Raw genomic sequence first — 24,332 nt, forward strand, 5'->3', positions numbered from 1 at the left:
TTAGTGCATTCCAGGTACATAGGATGGATTATCTTCATCCTCTGCAAACTACTCCTCCAGCTTCCTCTTGTTCCTCCTCCTGTTTACTCTTGCTTGTATTTATAGACTCTTTACAGCCCTGTCTGCAGCCCGAAGGTGTTCCTTGTCTAAAGCAAGCATCGCTCGTACCATGTTAGAACCTATCTTCATTCCCATATTTCTAAATACCTTGCACCTTACAATGTTGCCATCATTAAAAGTCACAACAGCATCATACACACCAAAGTGAAGTGTTTCTATTCCAACAAATACAGTCTTGGGGATTCTCGACCATATAACACTATTTACACTTTCATTGGGGTTTTGAGTTTTTCCGTGAATACACTTTTTCAACAGTTCAGGTGCTGCTAAGTCTCTGAAAATAGGTTTTATCACCTCCATTATTGCATGAGGCAGACTATGCTTATGAGTGTACACTTCACCAGTTAGCAATCCTTTGTTATATTTACACCAACTGTCTTCTTCTTTGGGACACAAGCTATGTTGGGGATTTTCATCGTCTTTATTGTTTACAGTAATAACACATACCTATGGCTTTCCAACATTTCTCCTTTTCTTAAAAGCCTTCAGAGGATTTCTAATAACTTTACTTTTACTCATTATTATACTTCAACAAAAGAGAGACTCAAGAAACAGAATTAATTACGAATATTTTCGAGATAACGACAGAGTAAATAAACATGAAACAATCGACAATCACACCAGCGATATATATTGAACCATCACAGGTTAGCCACAACACATACTTTATCTCACATCACTAAAATGTACCTGATGAACACGGACGTTAATAATAACACCATTTGACAGCAGTTTAACAGCGCCACAGTGTGTCACGCCCATGTAGAACACATTTCAAAAAAAATTTAAAAATAGTTTTAGTTTTCGGAATTGAATAAATTATATATCTATTAAAAGGTAATAGTCTGCAGTTCAGATAACGCAAAAAAGTAAAAATTGAACTTTTCATGATTTTGAGCCTTTCCGGAGCCCTTTAAGTAAAATGGATAATGTAAATATGCTATGAGACATGTTGGTACTAGTCGCTAGTAGACGTCCATCGGAGAATGAAGATTGTGTATGGGGGCAGCATGTTATTTGCTCTCTTCGCATCAAACGGCCACTGTTACAGTCAAGAGGCAATCTCTGATGTCTCCCAAATAGGCGATCCCGAACAATGGAACTGTTGTGCCACTTATCCTTGTCTCGTGATATGTTGCTGAGAGCCAGTGGCTTGGAGCTTTTTCCTGTTTCTGTTCTGAGCTGTCAGGCTAATGACCAAAGAAAGTAATTTCCAGATAGTTACAATAAGTTTCCTAAGAACCGCTTATCTGCATATTTTGCTAAAAATTACTTGGTAACAGTCTTACAAAAGCAATGCATTACCACCGGCCACTATTGTCCAAATACCGATCAAGTTATTTACTACTTCAGCTATTTATGTACGTTTCCTGCAGACGAGTACGGTGCAGCTTCCACTATAGATTCCTTACACAGAACATATTGCAACAACGTGGCTCTGGAAAATTTATTTCCACTTATTTTCTTTAACCCGACGTAGTATAAGGGGGACGATCAGAAACTTTCCGTTTGAGGGCGTTGCTGCAACTTATATGCAAGGCAGCGCGACGCCGATGCGGGTACATAAGTACCGATATGTACGCAAATAATTAGTGTGGCATTCTCATCTTTCCGACGTACGTGCGTAAATGCATAACTATGGTAACGTTATTACCAAGTGCGCCTAACTAGGACTAACGTGCTGTTGTTCCTTTCCAGGCTGCCGAAGACTGGAGAATGTGTGAAGGGGCAGCGTGTCTATCGGAAACTACTGTTGTGGAATGGTGCGCCAAACTCAGTGCTGGTTGCGTTTCGACCCAAGTAATGCACCCAGAAAGGGAGGAGGAAAAGGAAGGAGACATCACTGGTTGAGATGGTGTGCGATATTAATATCTCATGAAATTTACGAAGAACTTGGCATCATGAAACCCCATATCAGTATGACGTTGCATCTCCTCTGGCCTGGATGCATGCAGAGGTTCTGTTGGGAATGGTGTCAAAGCTTTTGTATCCTCTCGTGAGGCAAGCTGGCCAACAACTATTGTAGCTATGACATCGTAGATACTGTTACTGGGACGAAGTTTACGCCCGAATTAGCCCTATACAATTTCTACTGTGAATAGGTCTGGGGAACTTTGCTGGCCACCGAAGTGCCTCGAGATCACACTGACAGTTCACAGACATGGGCCAAGTATGGACGATCATTTTCCTGTTTTAAAAATGGCACCACGATACTGTTGCACAAGAGAGAACATTACGCAGGATGTCTGTGACATACCATTGTGCCGTGCCTCATTCCTTTCAGCAGTCACCTGAAGTCGGTCATACCCGTGGCTCATGACGTCAGGAGCAATCCCACTGCGCCTCACAAAAACAATGGAAGAATTGGACCTCCCCAGGTAGTCGCCATACTCACAGACGATGGTCATCCGATATAGTGCAGAACCGCGATTCATCGTTGAACATAATGGAATGCCACTAGAAGTGCAAGCTTTCCCGTCACGGCGCGATGCCCAACGTAGCCGTTTGTGTTAACAGCAGTCTTTATATGGGACATGAATTCTCTAGTAATGGCTCATCAATGGTGTGGGATGATAATGTTGCAGGGAGACCAATAATTGGTCTCATATGATTATGTTTTGTTTGTGGGCGCTAAACTGCGCGGTCATCAGGGTCCATAGAAAGTCCCAATTTTTTTTTACACAGTCCAACCTAGGTGGTGGTGGTGGTGGTGGTGGTGGTGGTGGTGGTGGTGGTGGTGATGACACAAACACCCAGCCCCAGCAGAGAAAATCTGCAATCCGCTGGGGAATTGAACCCAGGACTCCATGATCTGGAGACAGCAATGCTAGGCACTAGACCACGAGTTACGGACTTGGCCTCATATGGCAGGTGGAAATATGAGGAGCTATGATGGGCTTGGTGCACAATATGGCTATCCTGCGTTAAGGTGGTCAGACGTGGTAGAGTGGAACCTTGATGAGTATGCCTATCCTCACGTTTCCATGCAGTCCATCATCAGGACACTGTCACATCCGAATGCCCAAAAGTTGGAATAGTGCATGATTTGGTCAGCCAACCAAATGGAGACACAGTGAAGGTTTTAAATTCTCAGGCGCTGATAACGCTGTCTGATACGAGTACATAGTATCCCCATTTCCTTCAGACGGATGACTGAACAATGACGCTGTTCCCTTATGTACGCAACTAGGCCTGGTAACACAAAACACGAACGTTAATGCATTCTGGTCTCTGTTCCACCTGTCACAGAAATTGAAACTAATCATTTACTTACTCTTCACTTGTGTGTGTGTGTGTGTGTGTGTGTGTGTGTGTGTGTGTGTGTGTGTGTGTGTGTGTGTGTGTGTGTGTAAATGACCTTACAATGACATCTGATCACTGTGTGCTTCACTTTTTGTCAGCTATGTACATTAAACTACCCTGCATTCGAACTGCAAAATTCCAACTTCATTATGCTTGGTCAGACAAATTCTTGGCTCGCCACTAGCTATTTATTTCCTATCAGGATTACAGTATAATATATACAAACAATCACGAAAGGTACAAAATATACTGCTAACAAACATTAAGACAAGTTTATTAAGCAAAAAATGAAAATTTTAGCCCAGGATATGGGTACATCACCCATAAATTGAAAGTACCCTTTCTTATTAACTTTTCTATTGTCACTCACGATCTTGTTCGGTTGATAGTTCCCTCGTTAGCACCACCTAATAGCTTCTGTTTAAATCTGACTCAATCCATGTGGGTCGTCTAAATGCACAACTTATTTATGCTCCATTGCTATTTTTGGTGTCGAGTTGATTTTGCTGGTGGTACCTAGAATGCCCACTAGAGTAGTTACAGCCTTGCTGGTTGTTTTCTACAGAGTAAACGGTTTGAACTGTGCCAGTTTTTGTACTTTTCACACCTGTAGCTATGTTTCAGCAGGTGCTGGAGTTATTCCAGCCAATACGGTTGGTTGTGTGGAGGTTAAGGGATCCAATTAAGATTCCAACACTCCATGACTCACAAACCCTGAAGGTGCGTGTCGCTTGCTAGTTGTAAAGACTATCTGTTCATTTTGCCACGGTGTGTAGTAATGGTACAATGGAGTTATTTCGGGTGATGACAATGCTTGTCTGTCAGACTAGTTGCACGAGACAGATTATACAGCCCATGCAGTAGGGAGCTGCTGAGGGCACCTTGAGGCTCGTCAGAAGATTGAAGTGAACTCCCAGCAGATTCCTTGCGGGGATTGAACAGTGATGGATATTTATCTGAAGTCTCTTTTAACAATGTTACAAGCTGCTTATTATTCCTTAAGCCACTGTGTCAACGACACTCCACTGGCCAGTATGTGCAGCATTAGACCTCTTACCCCTACCCGCCCTACTCCATGGAGGGCATATTTTCCTTAGTCATAAACAAGTTATTGTTCTATAATGAAATGCATTAACGGATGACTTTCTTCGATAAATGGATATGTTACTAAGTGTAATGTGAAACACTTTGTAGACATTTATTCTACATCACATCTTGTTTTGATGGTAGTAGATTATCAACGTTTAGTCAAAAAACAATCCTTACTCTGTTAAAAGGATATTTTAGATCTCCAGTCCGCCTGCTTTCACATATCAAAACACTTGAAGTTGAACTTTTCAATTATGTCGCATCCGACTAACGTAGGCCATCCCTTAACTATTGCGTTTGCTGCCTGTGAAGGCCTCAGCTGGGCTAAGACAAATATCGTTACGACTTTCAATTTCTCTTTGTAAAATTAAGTGCGTAACGTATTACAATGTTATCACATTACTGCAGAATTGTACTTATGATTGATTTTTATACCACTGTGGCCTCGAAAGTCTGAAATGGAAATCTTTCCTCGTGCCAAATCTGTCACTTGTCAGGAGAATGAAAAAAGTGTAGACAATAGATTTATCTCAATAATTTGAAAGGTATACAGATACCACAGGATTATTCTTCTCACCATACCATTGCAAAAATTGTAATGAGTTTAGTAAAACATTTTGAGTACCACACCAGGAAAGCTGACTGTTCTTAATTGCCAATAAAGATTCTGCAAGTTGATTCTTGAAAAGAATCAAATAGTACCCTGCCATTGTGAAGGGGATAATCCTCTGAAAATTTCTAAAAATCCATTTTTTTTTTTGCCTGAAATGTTCTCTGGGATCTCTTATTATTGCAGCATTCATCTGAAATTCGCCATAAACTCCATTATCGAGTTACCATTCACAGCGGGAACCAAATCTATTTCTACGACGAACTAACATTATGAATGTGCTCAGATTTAAGATCGAACCAGCCCGTTACAACTTGTGCACTAAAGCGGACGAAAAGCTTATTAGATGAGCAGAGCAGCGGACGATAGAAGCTGCCAAAGAGTCCCGCAGGACCACCATGGCCACCAAGACAGATGACCTTTTGGATCCGGAAGGATTGCTGTGTTGCACACCAGAATAGTAATTAAGCGTAGGAATAAAATTTTGTTAGAACCGGCGTGGAATGACGTCATGTTGAATACGTCTGCCGGGTACGCAACAGTGGTGTAACCAATGTCATCAATGGTACAGACAGGTAACGTTTTGTCTCAGTGTTCAAGAGATGATGCCGGAAACACCTAAGTCAGCAAACTGCCGAACAGAAAACGCTCTTCTGCATCGAAGCTACGTGTAGTAAATTCACGTAGGGATGACACAAGAACGCCTTTGTTGCCACAAACTTTGCGTAAAAGAACAGTCTGAAGCCCTGAAGCTAAACTTTAGGCCTGTTGACCGGCTCAGAAAACGGAAGATCATACAGTCACCCGCGCATGTGAAGTGTTGGAGGTGGTAAGTCACCGATTGCTATAAAACTCTCCTGCCCTCCCTCACTCTCAGAGTTAATCTATTCCATCTGCATCGTTGGTATCAATGGAGGGCCATCTGTACTAGTTTCAGGATGCCCAGGTTAATTTAAGTATCTACAGTCACTGATTCCATGGAGTACACTACTCCGAGTCCGCAGCCATCTGGGTCTGGGAGGACTTCGACTCTGCGAGCTGCATTCCTGCCGCTCACAATGGTGACTGACTGAAGATGAACCGATCAGCCCATCTGCAAGTTCATCGTCTTCAGAGCAGGGCGCTCGTGCTGCCTTGCCGGCTGTTCTGAGACTGCCTTTCGGGCTGTCCGTGTTGCTGTTGGGTCTTGCGTCATCTCAGCAATCGACAACAGGGGCACGTAAATTTGTTAAGGCGGAACCTAATCTGTGCTTCACTCAGCGAGAGCGCTAAGGCTTGGACAGCCACCCACAACGACGCCGCTCTCTAGTGATAAGCCGACTGCCGAACGCTCTACGGAGGGACACTGACTCAAAGCAACGCCAGAGCCTGTGCCTGCAAATTCCTCGCAGGGTTCTGCCGTGCTACTCTGCTCCTTCGTGCAACGTGGGTTCAGGGCTGCTGCTAGGCAGTGCTGGGAAGAAGAGTGTCAATGTAAAACTCTTGCTAATAAATTGTTAATTGAGAGATGTCATTAGCTCCCTAGCACTCCACAGGTTCCACCAACGCACTTACGCTCACCTATTCTATACTAAAATAGGAGGCCGCATCTGGCCGGCTTCATCAGCTTTCTGGTACACGTTTCGATGACTGGAGGTATGTTTAACTGAAGTACAAAAATCGTTTTAACAATACGAGTCAAGATAGGTGTAACGGAACTTTAATAGCGTATTTGCCTCTATTGGTTACGGTAGAGAGACCGATCTTTCGGTCCTGCCTGTATATTTATATATAATATTGCATGAATAAAAGCTGGGCGAGTGTAAAGCTATCGTTAAAAACGCACGCCGCGCGATTTGTTACGATTTGGTCGGTCATAATAATAACATGCTTTTGAATACAATGAAAATATAACGGCGATACCTGTTTAGTGTTATTGGAAATAATATGTAGTAAATTAATGAGTAAGGTGGCCGATCCTATAAGAAGAGGTAAAATTGGGCATATTGAGGTGTTTTGCTTTATATCGACGAAGCCAATGATACGGCGTCATTTGTTTCGTTTACTCTTAGAAATAAACAAGAAGTGCTAATTGTGCGCAGTGAAAAAATATAGGGGAGAGTTTTAAATAACTACGGTATACAACCAGAGTAACAAAAGGACATTTAGTTACACGAAATCGCGGATAGCGAAGTGTGGTCATTAAATTGAGTACACCTACAGGGCGGTCAATTCCGGGATAAATCTATACGCATCTCACGAGGGACGCGGCATTGAGACCGTTTTTTGTAATTATATCGCGGAGAGCGGGCTCCAATTTATGAAAAGGAGAAAACGTTAACTTTTACGCGAACTCTTAATAATTGAGTATCGGAGAGAAAAGAGTGTAATTGTCTTGCGCCTAAAACATTCGTGGAGGCGGTGGCTAAACTAGGAGAGTCAATTACAAAATACTGTATCATTAAAACTGTTCATCAAAGGGTTTCGATGGAACTTGGGAGTTAGGGTTCAGGGACTCGCATATACTCCACATCAGAGTGTGAATGCGAAATAAAACTGAACAAAGTTACGTTAAATAAAACAGGAGAAAGACAGTTTGGTCGTATCTATTATTATTCTATAAACTAACATTTCTTATCGTTGTACGAAGCCTTTATAGACTATCGTTGTGACAATTTGCTTCGAAGGGATCTCGTTAAGAGTTAAGTTTTGGGGACCTGGTCAAGAGGGGGTAGCTCGTAGATCCTAACTTCTGCAGCTATTCTGGAATCAGGTGCTACCGTGACCGTTGTGTGTTGTCAATGATTTAAGGTTACCATATCTCACGCTCTAAGATCGACGCGCCTTTCCACTTGGTATAACGGCGCCTCACGGCAACAACGACAACGCCGACGACTAAGGAAGATACGGTAGAATGTAATCGAAAACTTTACATGCGTTGATCTCGAAACCGTTCTTTCCAAATTTGCGGGAAACTTAACTTGGGTACGGTATATACGATTTTTATCGGAATTTGGTTCCGGCATTATAAACTCAATTCTCTGTCAGCGTACATAGTAGTTTTGTCAAATCTTCAAAAGTCTAGTTTCAGTGCACGTTTTAGTGGGCGAACTAAATGACGTTAAAACATGGCATGACGTTTGTTAGAACTCAATATTTTTCAATTATCCTATATATGAGATAAAGACTTGTACAAAATTATTTTCTTTTTGCAAGTATAAGAGGGCTTTGGGAATTCCAGCCCATGATCAATTTCCGGCTGCAAGATGTTCTTCCACGTGATGCAACTGTTACAGTGAGTATTCTATGTGGACACAAAAATGATTTCTCAAAGGAAAGTGGTAGGAATAAAACTTATCACATTTAATATTGCATTTCATTTTCTTGGGTATTAGTAACCGCCTCAGCTGTATTTAGTCTTTAAGCCACATTTTCAGGTGAACAAATGAGTAAAACATTAGACCGGAAAAACTAAAAAATTTTACCCAACATTCGTTGTCCATCAGAGCAAAACACCGCTAAAAGGCGGTATGTCATAGAATAAAACAACGTCACTCCAGCATAGTGGATGTGGATGGGTCCGCTTCTCCGACCGATACGGAATCGCGTACAGGGGATGCGACCGCGTGCTCTGACGGACAACGAATGTTGGTTAAAAAGGTTCCGAGCCTTCCCGCTCTAATGTTTTAGTCATATCTTTACCTGAAGGTGTGACCTTTAGTGCCACGGAACCGGTAGTGAGCCAGTAACAATGGACTAGATACAGCCGAAGCGGTTATTAATACCCAAGATGACTACTCAAATGTGGTTGCTCTACCTACAAGGTTGTCTGCACAATTCATTTTATTTGAGAAACCACAAAAATCACCTATTTTTTCATGCGTTGAAAGAGGATTCCCCCCACTTAACGGTATTTACACAAGAAAGCTCCTCTCAGTTCTGAACCGACAACGACGCATCTTCAGCCTGTTCACGTTTACATTTCAGTAGTATACATTAGTAGTTGGAAAAAAGCCAACAAATGTGAAACGTGAACAGCCGTGTGAAGATGAATCTAGGTTCTGAACTGGTAAGTCATTATTTAAGTATCTTTCTTCTTTGCAAGAATCAGCTTTTATTTTGCACAGAGCCACGGTGTCAAAAACGTCAGTTAAATAACAGGAAGAATTGAATTCTCTCTCCACAAAAGCGTAAGATTAATGCATAGTCGAGAAGGTTTGCCACTACTAAACGAAGTAAGTTCTGGTAAAAATGAATTAGTACATTCTTCAAGCGCATTGGCCTCTATAAAATAAACTTACACTGTTTCTCAGATACTTCAACTTCCATACAGTGGGACTCTGGAATTACTATGATGGCGGACGTGTGGGTACGATCCTCTGTGTGACACCACTTGTGCAACTTACCGTGAGATACAAATATGTAACGAATCTTGTCACAGTTAGGCTGATTCCAGTTGCACTATCACGAGGATACTGTTCTTTTCCTTACACAATGCCAGGATCTTTTCCAGAAGAACGCTGTGGAATTACACAGTCCTGCCCAGCTAAGCCCCACAATCGGAAACACTAGCGACCAAAAGTAACAGGTTATCATCGATCGCTGCTTTAACGAACAAGACTTGCAGCAACAGGAGAAAGCGCAGCAGCTGACTTACGTCCAACGGCACCCGTATGCTTGAGGTTTGTCTAGGCCTCTGCCATTGTCCCACTCCAAATCAAACATTTACAACCTACGCCCCAGCTTACAGAAGTACGGAATTTCTTTTCGACGTCTTCAATTGAGGTTGGTTTGACAGCAATTACTCGGTTGTTCACAGAGTTCTAGACCCAGTGGGCTTTTCATCTGTGTATGGTCGCTATCTATTACTTCAGATTGAATCTTTCACTCTGTAGCAATTTTTGCATAGTTTTGTAAATTCCCGGCAGTTTGAAATTGCGTGCCAGACCGTAACTCGAAACCCATAACTGCAACGTTCACACGATGATTATCAGAACCTTGCCTTTTGTGAGCAGTGCTCTTGGCTACATCAAGGCACGCTTTACTATCCAGCCTCACAGCTTCATTTGTGTTCTCACCTGCTTCTTTTCACATTTCGTATCATTAATTGGGGGATTCTGACTTGACGTTGCAGAAACATCGTCCAAACCAAAATGGGCAATTGCTTTAAAGCTTGTTATCCTGACCGTGATCCAGATACCTGCCTTCTCTCTCACTTCTTTCAGGCGTAATTGACTTTTCTTTTGCTTTATTACCGATATTGATCAAGCAGTTAATAAAAATTAGCGATATTTTTTTGCATGTTACTGGACCGCCAGTGAACAGAAGGAAATCGCACAAGTGAAATATTTAACAGGTAGCTTTCCCTATAATTTTTGAGTTTTAGTACTTGGGAACACTGCTCTAACACTGGCGCTTAAGCTGTCTGTCCATGTGATCCGGAGACTGGCCGTACCTATCGCGGAAACGTTTGTTGACCTCTCCAAGGCGGTCCATTCCTACACTGTTGTCCTATTTAAAACCATTTCGCAAGCAAAGAAGTCCCACGTCGCTTTACAATTTGTCTTTCGCGGCGTTCTGGAAGGACCACTGTAACATTGGCTAGTTTACTACTGCATGTGAAAGGGTTAATTCAAAAATATTTGTTCTTGACAAAAACCTCCACCTTGGCGATAATTAACTTTTTTCAACTGGGTGCAAAAATGGGGGGGGGGGAATATCTGCATTGTTATGTATCTTATTTCGGCCGCCCATGCGACACACACACACACACAGCGCGCGAAGAGTTATTTAGCCGCAGATGCGAAGCTTAGATACTGAAAAAGTTAGCGACTAGTGATAGAAGTTAAACACAACGATAAATGAAAGTTCTCGAGTGTGAAGACAAGTTTTACTGGTATCAGCTGTTGACTTTCGATAGACTAATAGCTGAAACGATCAAAGCAGTTTAAGGATAGCTACCGTCCTTTCCCTTCTAGGAACGTAAAAAAGCTACTGCGCACTGGAGTAGTCGTTACGGACAAACGAGCTGTAATGCAAATGTAGCCAGTTGAATTCATCTTTATGAAATACGTCCACACGAAGAGGATAAACAAGGAACGCAGTCGGCTACAGGGCGCTAAGTATTAATGTTCTGCTACTGTGATTCAGTTCATTAACAACAAATGAACATCAACAATAGAAAACTGTCATTTTGGTATGCTCCATTGGTTGTCGCCATCCACGTTTTTTAAATTAGTGAAGTCTGTCGTACGCAGACAATTCCACGGCTAAAACGATTCATCACATGAAGTATGCACAGTGGTTAAATAACAATGCAACTGCTGAACAGCGAAAAATCAGGAACCTTTCAGTCTCTAATGGTTTCTTTAGAGAACAGTAACTTAAGACGGTTGCTATGTCCCATAAAACAACTAGAGTAAAGTTTTAGATTCGGTTGATGCAATAATTTTAACCCAAAACCGAGTCGTTTTGACCATGTGAGTATTCACGGAGATGTCTGTTTAAGGAATTGGCGATTCTTACGCTGATATTCATGCAGGCGCGATTGCGAGCGAACAGAGTGGAGGAGTGGGTATCATGACCAAAATTTTAATGGAGCTTTATACATGTTTTATATACATATAAATTTCCAAATTTATCAACTAACATTCGAAGCATAATGTCTCGAAAAGTCAAGAAATTCCCTAAATTACAAACTATCTTTAATATAGGATTCTTTTCAGCTTATCGCCTGAAAGCCTCCGTATGCGGATGCGCTTGGAACATGACTATCTGCAGGGAACAAACCAGCCGGGAATACGGGCTTATTCATAGGGCGTTCGTACGTGCTGGCCACAAAGTCAGTCAGAACCGGCAACTATGAAGTTTTTTTACTCCATACGGATAGAGACAGAAACGCCACTAAGAAAATAACGACTTCCTAATGTAGGCGGAAACGACACACAAACAGCATTCTTACTTAGATAGCCACAGTCCGCAGACTACCGTTTGCGATCTTAGTTTTATGTGAAATTCTGATAATGGTGACTGCACAGGACGATTCTGACTTGATAATGTACGCAAAGTTGAGACTTTGTTGCTATTTTAGTTCTTAAATTCAGGACATGACACCGAACAGAAGCTTTTCAAGTGCCGTATACCCCTGAAATGCAATTTTACACATTTTATAGTAATTAACCTGATTATTAAAATCTTAGGCAATTTTGACACGTTATAAGTGTGAATGACTGCGGGCTACGCTGCAGGAGGTGAGAGAAGACCGTAATAAACTGACCACTACAACCAAATTCCGGTCTCCAGCCTTAGTTCATATAGTTTCTATGGGATCTGCGTCTGATTACGCGTGAAGCCAACATGTTTCAAACATAAGGCTGGTTTTAACAGTACAATGCTCTATGGGGTACGTTCCTTTTGAAGGTGGTACGCCCTTTTTCCTACAACCTGAGACCATTCGGCTAGTGGATAACTTTCAGTTTATACTTAAACGTAGAATCCAAATTTATTTAGGCCCCCTTAGGGCAAACCAATTCTGCCTAGAATGAGTCACGAAGTAGTTCTCAAACCACAGATGTTCATTTTAAAACTAAGAATGATTCACATTTGCGATAATATATCAAATACAGGAATACTTCGTTAATTAGTAATGCGAGGTGAGTATGAAGCCATTCGAGGGCTTGAGACAGTAAAGGACTCTTGATATAGCGTTTGAACGGAACTAGTTAAAGCGAGGAACAGACACGAAATAGTCTCCGAAAATTCTTTACAGAATTTCAGTGGAGAAAGAATCCTTCACAAGTAACAACACTAATTATTTCATAGGAAAGACCTCTAGACTACCAGCTTCATCTTTGTAATGTGCAAGATAGTCACAAATTAGATGCATCAACTGCACGAAAGATGGGAGTTTCGTGAGGCAGTGGAACAAGCAGGTATTTGTGAATATGCCACAGAAGACCATTTATGAGTCCTGAATCACGTTTCAGAACATGAGATTCTTGTTCTGAGACACCTTTTGATGAAATTTTAACAGAATCTTTTTAGAAACACGGTATTGTTTTAACCTATATTAGTATACTGAATTTACGCTCTTGCCACACTGGACATCAGGGTAGGAAGAAATTCAGAACTGAAGTAGGAGTTAGGTATGGAGATACCCAATCGAAGCTATTGTTAGTCCTAGAGGACTATTTTTAAATATCTGAAATAGGTACTCTAAGATAAAATACGTCTTAATGGAACATCAAGCTCTGTTTTGCTGACGAGATGGTATTGCAGACATCTTGATTTTTGTTTTTTGCGGTGGGGTTTAAGGGCGCTCAACTACTGAGGTCATTAGCGCCCAGTCACTGTTGTTAGAGCACATGGAATCTAGTAAAACTCAAGGGGAGGGGGGGGACACCAGAAAGTCCTGACAAAGATGCAGATAAAATAAGTAAAAAGTTACATGTCTTTGGAGAAGCCAGTCAAAGTTATAAAACGCAGAACACGAGCAGCTGCTCGAGCGTCATCAGCTAAAATATCCGGTAAAGTAGATGGCAGGGACAGGACAACACGAGATTGACTAAAACGGGGACACGACAATAAAACATGGCGCACTGTTAATGCTTGACCACAAGGGCACTGCGGGGCTGGGTCACCGGAGAGCAGGTAGCGGCGGCTAAACCGGCAATGCCCAATCCGCAACCTGGTCAGAAGGACATCTTCTCGCCGACATGGTCGGGAGGAGGTTGTCCAAGCAGTTGGGAGCGGTTTTACCGCCCGGAGCTTGTTTCCTTGGAGGGATGACCAAGCATCCCACCACAACGACAAGCCTCTTACAAACAACCCCACGAACGTCAGATGATGGGACACAATGGGAGGCCGGCCGAGGCAGGAGGACTGCAGCCTTGGCTGCAGCATCTGCGGCCTCATTCCCAGGCACTCCTACATGTCCGGGAACCCACAGAAAGCTGACAGGAGAGCCATAATCAGCGAAAGAATGGAGGGACTGCTGGATCCGTTGCACAAAGGGATGGACCGGATAGGGAGCTCCAAGGTTCTGAAGAGCACTGAGGGAACCACAGCAGAGTACATACGATGAATGGCGGTGGCGGCGGGCATACTGAACGGCCTGATGGAGAGCAAAAAGCTCGGCCGTAAAGCTCGAACATTGGTCGAGGAGCCGGTAGTTAAATGTGCCGGCCCCGACGACAAAGGCACAGCCGACACCATCGTCAGTTTTGGAGCCATCGGTGTAAATAAAGGTGTGACCGGCAAGTCGAGCACGAAGTTTGACAAACCGTGAGCAACACACTGCAGCCGGAGTACCCTCCTTCCGGAGTGAGCTGAGGTCGAGATAAATATGAACCGGAGCCTGGAGCCAAGGTGGTGTCGGGCTCTCACCCTCTCTGAAGGTGGTAGGGAGGGCAAAATCCAATTGTCGAAGCAGGCGACGGAAGCGGACTCCGGGTGGCAGCAGGGCAGACACATACAACCTGTACTGACGGTCGAGAGAAGCTGCGAAGAAGGACTCTTAAGAGGGGTGGTCTGGCATTGACAACAGCTGGCAGGCATACCGACACAGCAGTACGTCGCGCCGGTAGGTCAATGGTAATTCGGCAGCTTCAGCATAAAGACTCTCGACAGGACTAGTGTAGAAGGCTCCGGCCGCAAGACGTAACCCCCGATGGTGGATGGAGTCGAGACGGCGTAAGAGGAATGGCCGAGCAGACGAGTAGACGAAGCTCCCATAATCCAGCTTCGATCGGACTATGGACCGATACAAGCGAAGCAGGACAGTGCGATCCGCTCCCCAAGATGAACCGCTAAGAACTCTGAGGACATTAAGGGAACGTGTACAACGGGCCGCCAAATAGACATATGGAGACCAACACAGTTTCCTGTCCAACGTGAGCCCTAGAAACTTAGTTGTTTCCACGAATGGGAGAACTGGACCGAGATGTAAGGATGGCGGAAGGAACGCTTTACATCGCCAAAAGTTGATACAAACCGTCTTCTCTTCAGAGAACCGGAAGCCATTTGCCACGCTCCATGAGTATAGGCTGTCTAGACAACGCTGAAGGCAGCGCTCCAGGAGGCATGTTCTCTGGGCACTGCAGTAGATCGCGAAGTCATCGACAAAGAGAGAGCCTGAGACATTAGGTGGAATTCAATCCATAATTGGATTGATCGCGATGGCAAACAGGGCTACGCTCAAGACGGAGCCCTGAGGCACTCCGTTCTCCTGGAAGAAGACGTCGGACAATACAGAACCCACACGTACCCTAAACTTTCGATCTGTTAAAAAGGAATCAATAAAAAGGGGCAGGCGACCGCGTAGGCCCCACCTGTGCATAGTGCAGAGGATACCTCCTCTCCAACAGGTATCATAAGCCTTCTCCAAATCGAAGAACACGGCTACAGTTTGGCGCCTTCGCAAAAAGTTGTTCATGATAAATGTCGACAAGGTCACAAGGTGGTCAACAGCGGAGCGGCGGCGACGAAAGCCGCATTGGACATTGGTAAGTAGCCGTCAAGATTCAAGAATCCAGACTAACCGAGCATTAACCAGGCACTCCATCACCTTACAGACACAGCTTGTAAGAGAAATGGGGCGGTAACTAGAAGGAAGGTGTCTATCCTTCCCGGGTTTTGGTATAGGAACAACGACGGCGTCACGCCAACGCATGGGGACCTGACCTTCGGTCCAGACGCGATTGTAGGTACGAAGAAGGAAGCTTTTGACCGCCGGAGAAAGGTGTGCCAGCATCTTAACGTGAATGGCATCTGGCCCCGGAGCAGAGGACCGGGACAGTGCAAGCGCACGTTCGAGTTCCCGCATAGTAAAGGGGGCATTATTAGTTTCCAGATTCAGCGAGTGGAAGGAAGGTCGCCGAGCCTCTTCTGCCTCTTTCCTGGGAAGGAAGGCAGGGTGGTAATGGGCGGAGCTTGAAACCTCCGCGAAAAACCGGCCGAAGGCGTTGGAGACAGCCACAGGATCAACAAGGACCTCATTACATGAGGTCAGGCCAGGTACCGAGGAGTGGGCCTTAATGCCCAACAGCTGGCGCAGGCCACCGCAAACGACAGAAGAGGGAGTAAAACTGTTAAAGGAGCTGGTGAAAGAGGCCCAACAAGCTTTTTTACTGTCTTTGATGACTCTACGGCATTGCGCTCGGAGTCGTTTGTAGCCAATGCAATTCGCCAACATAGGATGGCGGCGAAAGGTGCGTAAAGCACGTCGTCGAGCACGGATAGCATCTCTACAAGCCTCATTCCACCAGGTGACAGAAACGCGACGTGAAGAAGAGGCAGTACGAGGAATGGAACGTTCGGCAGCATTGATAACAGCAATGAGGTACTCGACCTGACTGTCACAACTGAGAAAATCGTGGTCTGGAAAGGTCGCCAGGGAGGAGTAAAGTCCCCAGTCAGCTCGAAGAATGTGGGGATGGGGTGTGGTGCAGGAGACGAACGACACAGGGGAAGTGGTCGCTCGAATAGGTGTCAGAAAGGACATACCACTCGAACCGACGGGCAAGAGTGGTAGAACAGATAGAGGGGTCCAAGTGGGAGTAGGTATGAGTAGAGTCCGAGAGGAAAGTCAGGGCGCCGGTATTGAGGCAGACAAGATTGAGATGGTTGAAGACATCCGCCAAGAGTGAGCCTCTTTGACAGGACGCAGGAGAGCCCCAAAGGGGATGATGGGCATTGAAGTCGCCAAACAATAAAAACTGCGGGGGAAGCTGAACGATCAGGTGCATCATGTCAGCCTGACTAACAGCAGATGACGATGGAGTGCAGATGGTACAAACTGAAAAAGTAAAAGCAGAAAGAGTAATACGGACAGCTATTGCTTGGAGTGGGGTGGTCAATGGGATAGGATGGTAATAGACATCGTCCCGAACGAGCAACATGACCCCACCATGAGCTGGGGTACCGTCCACAGGGGTGAGGTCATACTGCTCCGAGGTATAGTGGGTAAAGGCAATACGGTCAGTCGGGCGCAACTTGGTTTCCTGGAGACCAAGGACGAGCGGACAGTGCAGGCGGAGGAGCAGTTGTAATTCCTCCCGATTAGATCGAATACCTCTAATGTTCCAATGTAACAAGGCCATCGCTAGTCAAAAAAGAGGGGGAAAGAGACGGGGGAAGAGCTGGTCACCTCGACGGCCGCACAGGGCCAGGTTTCGAGCGAACAAGGCTACAACCGGCGGGAGGCGGATCCAGTTCCATCGAGTCGTCGCCAGCTGCAGCCGCTGTCCCTGGTTGGGTAGGAGGGGCAGTATCATTTGCCGACCAGAGGCCAGCTGAGCGCCTGGCAGCGGAGCGTTCCGGCGAAACTGAGGATGGCCGGGAGCAGCGACTCACGGATGGAGCTTCAGACGAAACGTGCCGGGGTGGAGAGGGGGATAGAGACTTCGTCTTGGAGGCCTTCTTGGAAGGCCGAGGAGGCACAGGGATGGTGGGCTGGACCCGAAGGAGGTCCTCACGCGCGGGGTCCGTTTTGGAACGCCGGATTTCGGAAGCTGGGGTCCGGAACGTTTCCCCAATGGACGCCTGAGTAGAGGATCGCTTCTCAGGCGGCGGGGGGAGAGGAGGAGGAAGGGTGGCCCCTGGGGCAGAGGGGGCGGGGGCCGCGGGGGAGGAGGATTTGGAAGGGAGGGATTTGGGAGGCGGAGGCATAGACCCCAGATGGGGGGAGGAGGTGGAGGGGGGACAGGATAGGGGTGAGGATACCGTGAAAGGAGTGGACACGACTGAGGCAAACTAGGTTGTCAACGACACGGGATTGAGGCGGTCATACTTCTTCCTGGCCTCAGAATAACAGAGACGATCCAACGTTTTGAGTTCTTTAATCTTCTTCTCCTTCTGATACGCGGGGCAGTCTGAGGATCTAGGCGAGTGGATGCCAGGACAATTAACGCACCGAGGTGGTGGGGTGCATGTATGTTCCTCACGAAGAGGACGTCCACAATCGCCACAAAGGGGCTCAGCCTCACACTGTGACGACATGTGCACAAAGCGCAAACACCGAAAACAGCGCATAGGAGGCGGGACGTAAGGTCGCACGTCACACCGGTAGCACATCACCTTTACCTACTCCGGGAGAACGTCCCCCTCGAAGGCAAGGATAAAGGCCCTGGTGTCGATGCCACGGTCTTTGGGGCCGCGCTGGACTCGCCGGACGAAATGCACGCCTCGGCGCTCCAGGTTGGCCCTGAGCTCATCAGATTGTAGCAGGAGGTCACGATGAAAAATAACCCCCTGCGTCCTATTTAGTGCCAGATGCGGGACAATGGACACTGGGATGTCCCCTAGGCGGTCGCACGCCTGGAGCGCCGCCGACTGTGTGGAGGAGGTGGTCTTGATAAGAACGGACCCTGAACGCATCTTGCTGAGAGCCTCGATTTCCCCGAAGATGTCCTCGATGTGCTGAACAAAGAACATGGGCTTGGAGGTGGCGAACGTCTCCCCATCGGTTCGAGAACAGACCAAATAGCGGGGGAAGCACTTCGCCCCAAGCCGGCGGGCCTGTCCTTCCTCCCAGGGAGTGGCCAAGGGGGAAAGGGCAGGAGAACCAGATCCAGAGACAGTACCTTTCCTTTTGAAAGACTCGGCCGCAGAGCGACCTGATACATGTTGACGTTTCATCTGCGAAACGTCCGTCCCGATACCACCCACTCCGACCAGGGGCTCTCCCCACGGGCGCCACCCAGCCTCAGCAAGGGCCACCTGGCAGGATGACCGTTGCCGGGAGTCCTGATGCCCCAAGGAGTGCAGGACAGGTACAGAAAGGAGAGATGCTAAATATACTATGGAAATTTTGTGGAGTGCGACAGGTGGGACCCAAGACAGACGGCGACCTATTGGAAGTGGGTAGATGCCATCAGAAAACCATGTAGGAACACATATGTTAACAGCTGAAGACTGAAAACATATGAAGTCTGGAGGAAGCCTGTGTTGAGCAGTGGACGTCTAATGTATGGTTGATGGGGGTTGCATACAAACAAATAAGTGAACAGGTCTTAATTCCTGCGACGAACTAATCTAAAAATAACAAGAAAGCCTTTTAACTTCGATGTTAAAAAATGAACAACTTCTCCTCCTCCTCCTCCAAGTCATCCAATCGGATAGTTAGTGCTATCCGTGGGAACCTGGGGTTGGTCGCTAGTTTTGTGATATCACATTTCAAAACAATTTTCGAATTTAACACCTATAACGCAGCATTTAAGATTCATTAAGTAATTGAATGAAATGTTACTATACAAACGCGTGATTTGATGAATTGAGGTCTTTACGATTAAAATTTAAAAGTTAAAGCGATCCACATGACCTATCAACATAGGCATTAACCATATTTTTTTATGAAGTAAAATCCTGTGACCCATGTCCATGAGAAAGGTTGCTCTTCGATATGATACTGCAGCCATGAACAGATAGCATTATTAAGACAATATTTAAATAATTATATTTTACTTTAGTTTCCTGCTGAAGCTCTCAGTTTTCACATGATCAAGCTGTGTGTCAGGCCGTGTAGATCTATGGACACCTTGTACGTTTCCCACAGTATCTCGATAACGAATTTAGTTACTGGAAAACTCAAGGCATCAAGGATCTGCATCTGAAAACAGAGAAATTTAATGGTTCTTTGTTTGGGTAAAATGAATTGTGGAAGAGAATCTGCTTTCAGTGAAATCGAACTCTTTAAACGGTCATAATTCCGCTAAAGCTTTCGTTTTAATGTAATAGCGATTTCGCCAAGTACAGTGCCGCTGGGTATATGACTTGAGAGGGAACAAAGGGTTTCAGTGCTGAATGCCGACTTTATTCCTACCACGTGCCTACTGAAAAATTCTACCTAATAAGCCCATAATATAACTGCGTCTATGTCTCACGTTTGTAAGAGGTTTCGCATCACAGTATTAAAATAGACATCTGTAATTCAAATTTTTGTGGTGCGTATCTCTTCAGCCCAGACAGTGTGCACATAAACAGAGTCATGATCCGGAATAAGGCTGATACAAGAGAGATTTGTATGTCTTCAGTGCAAATCATCAGTACTTTATGGCATCTCATTTAGACGAAATGATACATTTTCCCACTGCCCTACCAATGGATCTTATCCTGTCATTTGTCTACTTACTAATTATCCTATGTAATCCTTCCACTTTGTGTATCTGAATACTGTTACGAACATTTGTGAGACATGGAGTAACTATTGCACCGTAGAAAGAGTTCTGGACGAATGTAAGATTTTTGAGGCTTTTCCTCCGGCATCACAATCACAATGTAACCAGGAAAGAAAGTCAGTGTAGCAAATAGCTAGGCACACCACTTGGCCATTGTCATACACACTCAGAGCAGGGAGTGCGACCACAGCAGAATACCACATCATTGTGAAAGTTTAACGGGTAAAACATACATAAGAACAACTTTCAGCTCACTGACATGGCAGAGCGCGCAGAGGCGAACTGAGTCACAGTCAGGACACCACAGGATGGTGTGAAGCACTGGCAAGTTTAGAAAACTCGGCCACAGCACGAGCCAAGTAGCATAAACGCTGGTACCTCTGAAGCATATTCTATTCTGTTCAGCTGCCATCAGCCGTCTTCCGTTGACAGTCTTGAGTTACTGCAAGACTACCACCAGCCTGATGCACTCCAATGCCATGGACTGTCGCCGCTGACAACTGGCGTACAGTCAACCGAAGGTGACCTACTGGCTGCTGACACCACATACTGACCACGCGAGGCGGAATTGTGTTGCTGCCCTGGCCGTTCCTGCGAGCAGCTACCGGAGTCTTTTCCATCCCTTGTTGGCAGGCCAGGACTTTCTTCTGCCGGGTTACCATCATCCTGTATGAAGCTATTGGCTTCTGATCTGGGCGCGAAATCCGATGTCTTCGAGAGCGCCTCGGTAAAAGCGGCCGCCTATGTTCCGGCTGGGCGCACAACGCCTGCAGACTATCGGGTCGGCATCCTGCACGACGCCGCCTCTGCTGAAGATGCAGTTTCTTACCTACGACGCCGCTGAACAGGACGAGTCAGCAATTCCTGACCCCCGTGCTCCAATCTGCCGCCGTCTATCAATGCCACGGAGAAACTATTTGTATTGTATGAATCCTAAAGAACATTTACAGCCAAGACTAACATCCTGCCCAGCGATCCTCAGAACTTTCGGATGGGAATTAAAATGTTCGATTCTGTACAAATTTTGGCCGGACTTTTGTTCCTTCTCTTGCTCATATTTCACATCTGAAGGTATCACCGAACGTATGTGATAGCTAAAGAAATTCTGAAATGTATTTTTATTGTATCGATCCATTTCCTAATATCTGTGTTAAACTATGAAAACTTGTAATCTCAATTGTCAAATTATCTGTAAAAAGCTTGCAGTAAATATAGTATTATATATACTAAGATGGCATCTGTTCTTTCGGACATTTCCGAAAAAACATACCATCTTAGCGTGTATATATATAGTTAAGGCTCATCGGCCACTTTACCATCTTCTTCTGTGCGAATACACAAACAGTGCCCGAACTCTTACGGGAATCGGCAACGCGCCGCGAGTAATTAGTATAATGGGCGGGGGTACTACGAATGTAGTGCGGGACAATACGTTGAGAATGTGGGTTTCGCGGGTGGCGTGCCAGAGATAAATCCCTGCAGTCGCGTTATCCTCTGTGACCTTGGTGGCTCAGATGGATAGAGCGTCTGCCATGTAAGCAGGAGATCCCGGGTTCGAGTCCCAGTCGGGGCACACAATTTCATCTCTCCCCGTTGACGTATGTCAACGCCTGTAAGCAGGTAAGGGTGTTCATTTCCTTGTAAATATAGTATTGTTATGCTTTAGTTTTGTGCAAAGAAAATGGGTCTTCATTTACAGTTTTTCTAATTTTACTGTCTACATTTAAATAGATCTTCCAAAAGAACAATCTTAATTTTCATATTGTCAAAATTTTCAACAAGTTTTTAACTAAAGGCCTATAAGTCCATGTAAAAAATTATTTCGAGAAAACAAATCCGAAAAACAGATTCCATTAAGACATATTAATACTAATCTGGGATACATTGCGGTCTAGTAGTTACTGGGTTCTTTGGCGCCAAGTAGGTCAGATAGCATTAGAGTTGCTTTAGAGTTACTTCAGTTAGCATCAGAGGAAAATGGGTTTGGCAGCTATTGAATTTGGTACACGATACTCTGAGCGACTACGTTCTTTGCAAAGCTTAAGAATGTTGCACGACTTATATTTAAGAAGTGCTGTTGTAAAATGGGTGTCAAGAACATATTAATGAATGATGAATGTGGTTAAAAGCAACAATGTACTAGCGACTTGTTATTTCAACAGCTCTGGACGAAATATTCTGTAAGTTTATGTAGGAACAAAGAAGCCAGGCCAGACAGTGAGGCCAACTTTGCAACATAAGTAATATTTATCTGAAAATAGAATGTACCTTTTCTTACGCAGTAATTTAAATATTGTCAATACTCTTACATAGGTACGGAATTCTTCGTTACATATTTAACGTTAACTAAGGGAGGACATTACATGTGCCCACGCAGACGACAGCTTCCTAGATTTCCACAGTTTTCACTCGTTAATCCTGTAATGCTTCTACATTTTATGAGGCACAGAACCTTTTGTTTTTTCCTGTATAATATGTAGTAGCCAGGCTTTGCACCAGGCTGATATTTAGTAAATTGAACTACGCTTGTCCCGTCTTCTAATTATCACGGCTTCATATTGACAGACCACCACACACCTACTTTAAGTTCGCGGCGTAGCATTGCAGAGCGCCGCGCGCACTCCATAGCGGGTGCAGCTGCAACTACTCACGCAGGCTGGTGCCATGGTTGCTGTCGCCAGCGGCGACGCAGGGACGGGCAGCCGCGTCGTCCATCGCGTGCAGCTCGCGCGACCGCACTGGCGCTATCTCACAGCTGCAGCGGCGGGTGGACCGCGCGCTATCAGGAAAATTACCGCTCTTCTCGCTAGGCACGTGCGTACGTCGCGTTCAATCGGAAACGGGTTAACATGCTCGTGTGTTGGCGCTGCGCTTCTTGTCCTATGATTCCAACCTGCTTTGAGCTATCGTCTCAAGGGACGTGTAAGTGGTAGAGTTGGGCAACATAATACTTTTCCCTGATTCGATTCCTATGATTCAATCTCACGTTGGGAATCGATTCCATCACGATTCATTCACGATTCCATCACGATTCCATCACGATTCCATCACGATTCCATCACGATTCCATCACGATTCCATCACGATTCCATCACGATTCCATCACGATTCCATCACGATTCCATCACGATTCCATCACGATTCCATCACGATTCCATCACGATTCCATCACGATTCCATCACGATTCCATCACGATTCCATCACGATTCCATCACGATTCAATCACGATTCAATCACGATTCCATCACGATTCCATCACGATTCCATCACGATTCCATCACGATTCCATCACGATTCCATCACGATTCCATCACGATTCCATCACGATTCCATCACGATTCCATCACGATTCCATCACGATTCCATCACGATTCCATCACGATTCATTCACGATTCATTCACGATTCATTCACGATTCATTCACGATTCATTCACGATTCATTCACGATTCATTCACGATTCATTCACGATTCATTCACGATTCATTCTAGTCTGCGATGGCACGATTCTTACGGAATGCAAACTGTTCTACTTCTTACTCACAGATGACAAGACATGTCAAATTTTCAATGGGGTTAGAATCGAACTGTGTCATGATATACCAGAAATAGTTTGTTTATGAGTAAACATGCATATAACGTTACAAGTGTGATTCTCGATTTATACGTGTAATGCCTTAATTGATGAAAGGTCACGTTTGATTTGATTGCATCTATTTTATTTCAGTATGCCAGGAAAGAGGAGTCGATTTGTGCGAAAGGTGGTGAAAAATTGCTTACTTTGTTCACACGCATCCTCCACTTGTCTGCCATCTGGCGGTCGTAATCATTCGGCACGACTCTGAAGTTGCCTTCGAAGCATAGCGTACTAAGAAACGATGAATCGTTGGAACTTTGAATCGTCACGACTCGGAAACACGCAATCGTTCTTATGATTCTGTTGAACGAAGATTCGTTCGTATCACGATTCGAGTCTTACGATTCTTTATTTAGAGTCGTTCAACTGAACGACTCATTCACGAATCGCCACCACTCTAGTAAGTGCACGTGGACAATGA

General features: G+C 45.0%; 1 protein-coding gene across 1 annotated transcript in view; it reads right to left on the reverse strand.

Annotated features, from left to right (window-relative positions):
* Nucleotides 1-23,001, reverse strand: part of LOC126234801 (putative inorganic phosphate cotransporter) — a 142,740-nt gene extending 119,739 nt beyond the window's left edge. Inside the window, exon 1 of the mRNA XM_049943551.1 lies at nucleotides 22,926-23,001. Within this exon, the coding sequence (XP_049799508.1) occupies nucleotides 22,926-22,989 (64 nt within the window). The 5' untranslated portion in view covers nucleotides 22,990-23,001. The remainder of the gene's footprint in view (nucleotides 1-22,925) is intronic.
* Nucleotides 23,002-24,332: the final 1,331 nt, after the last annotated feature.

Source organism: Schistocerca nitens, chromosome 1 (assembly GCF_023898315.1).
Source record: "Schistocerca nitens isolate TAMUIC-IGC-003100 chromosome 1, iqSchNite1.1, whole genome shotgun sequence".
NCBI classification, from domain to species: Eukaryota; Metazoa; Arthropoda; class Insecta; order Orthoptera; family Acrididae; genus Schistocerca; species Schistocerca nitens.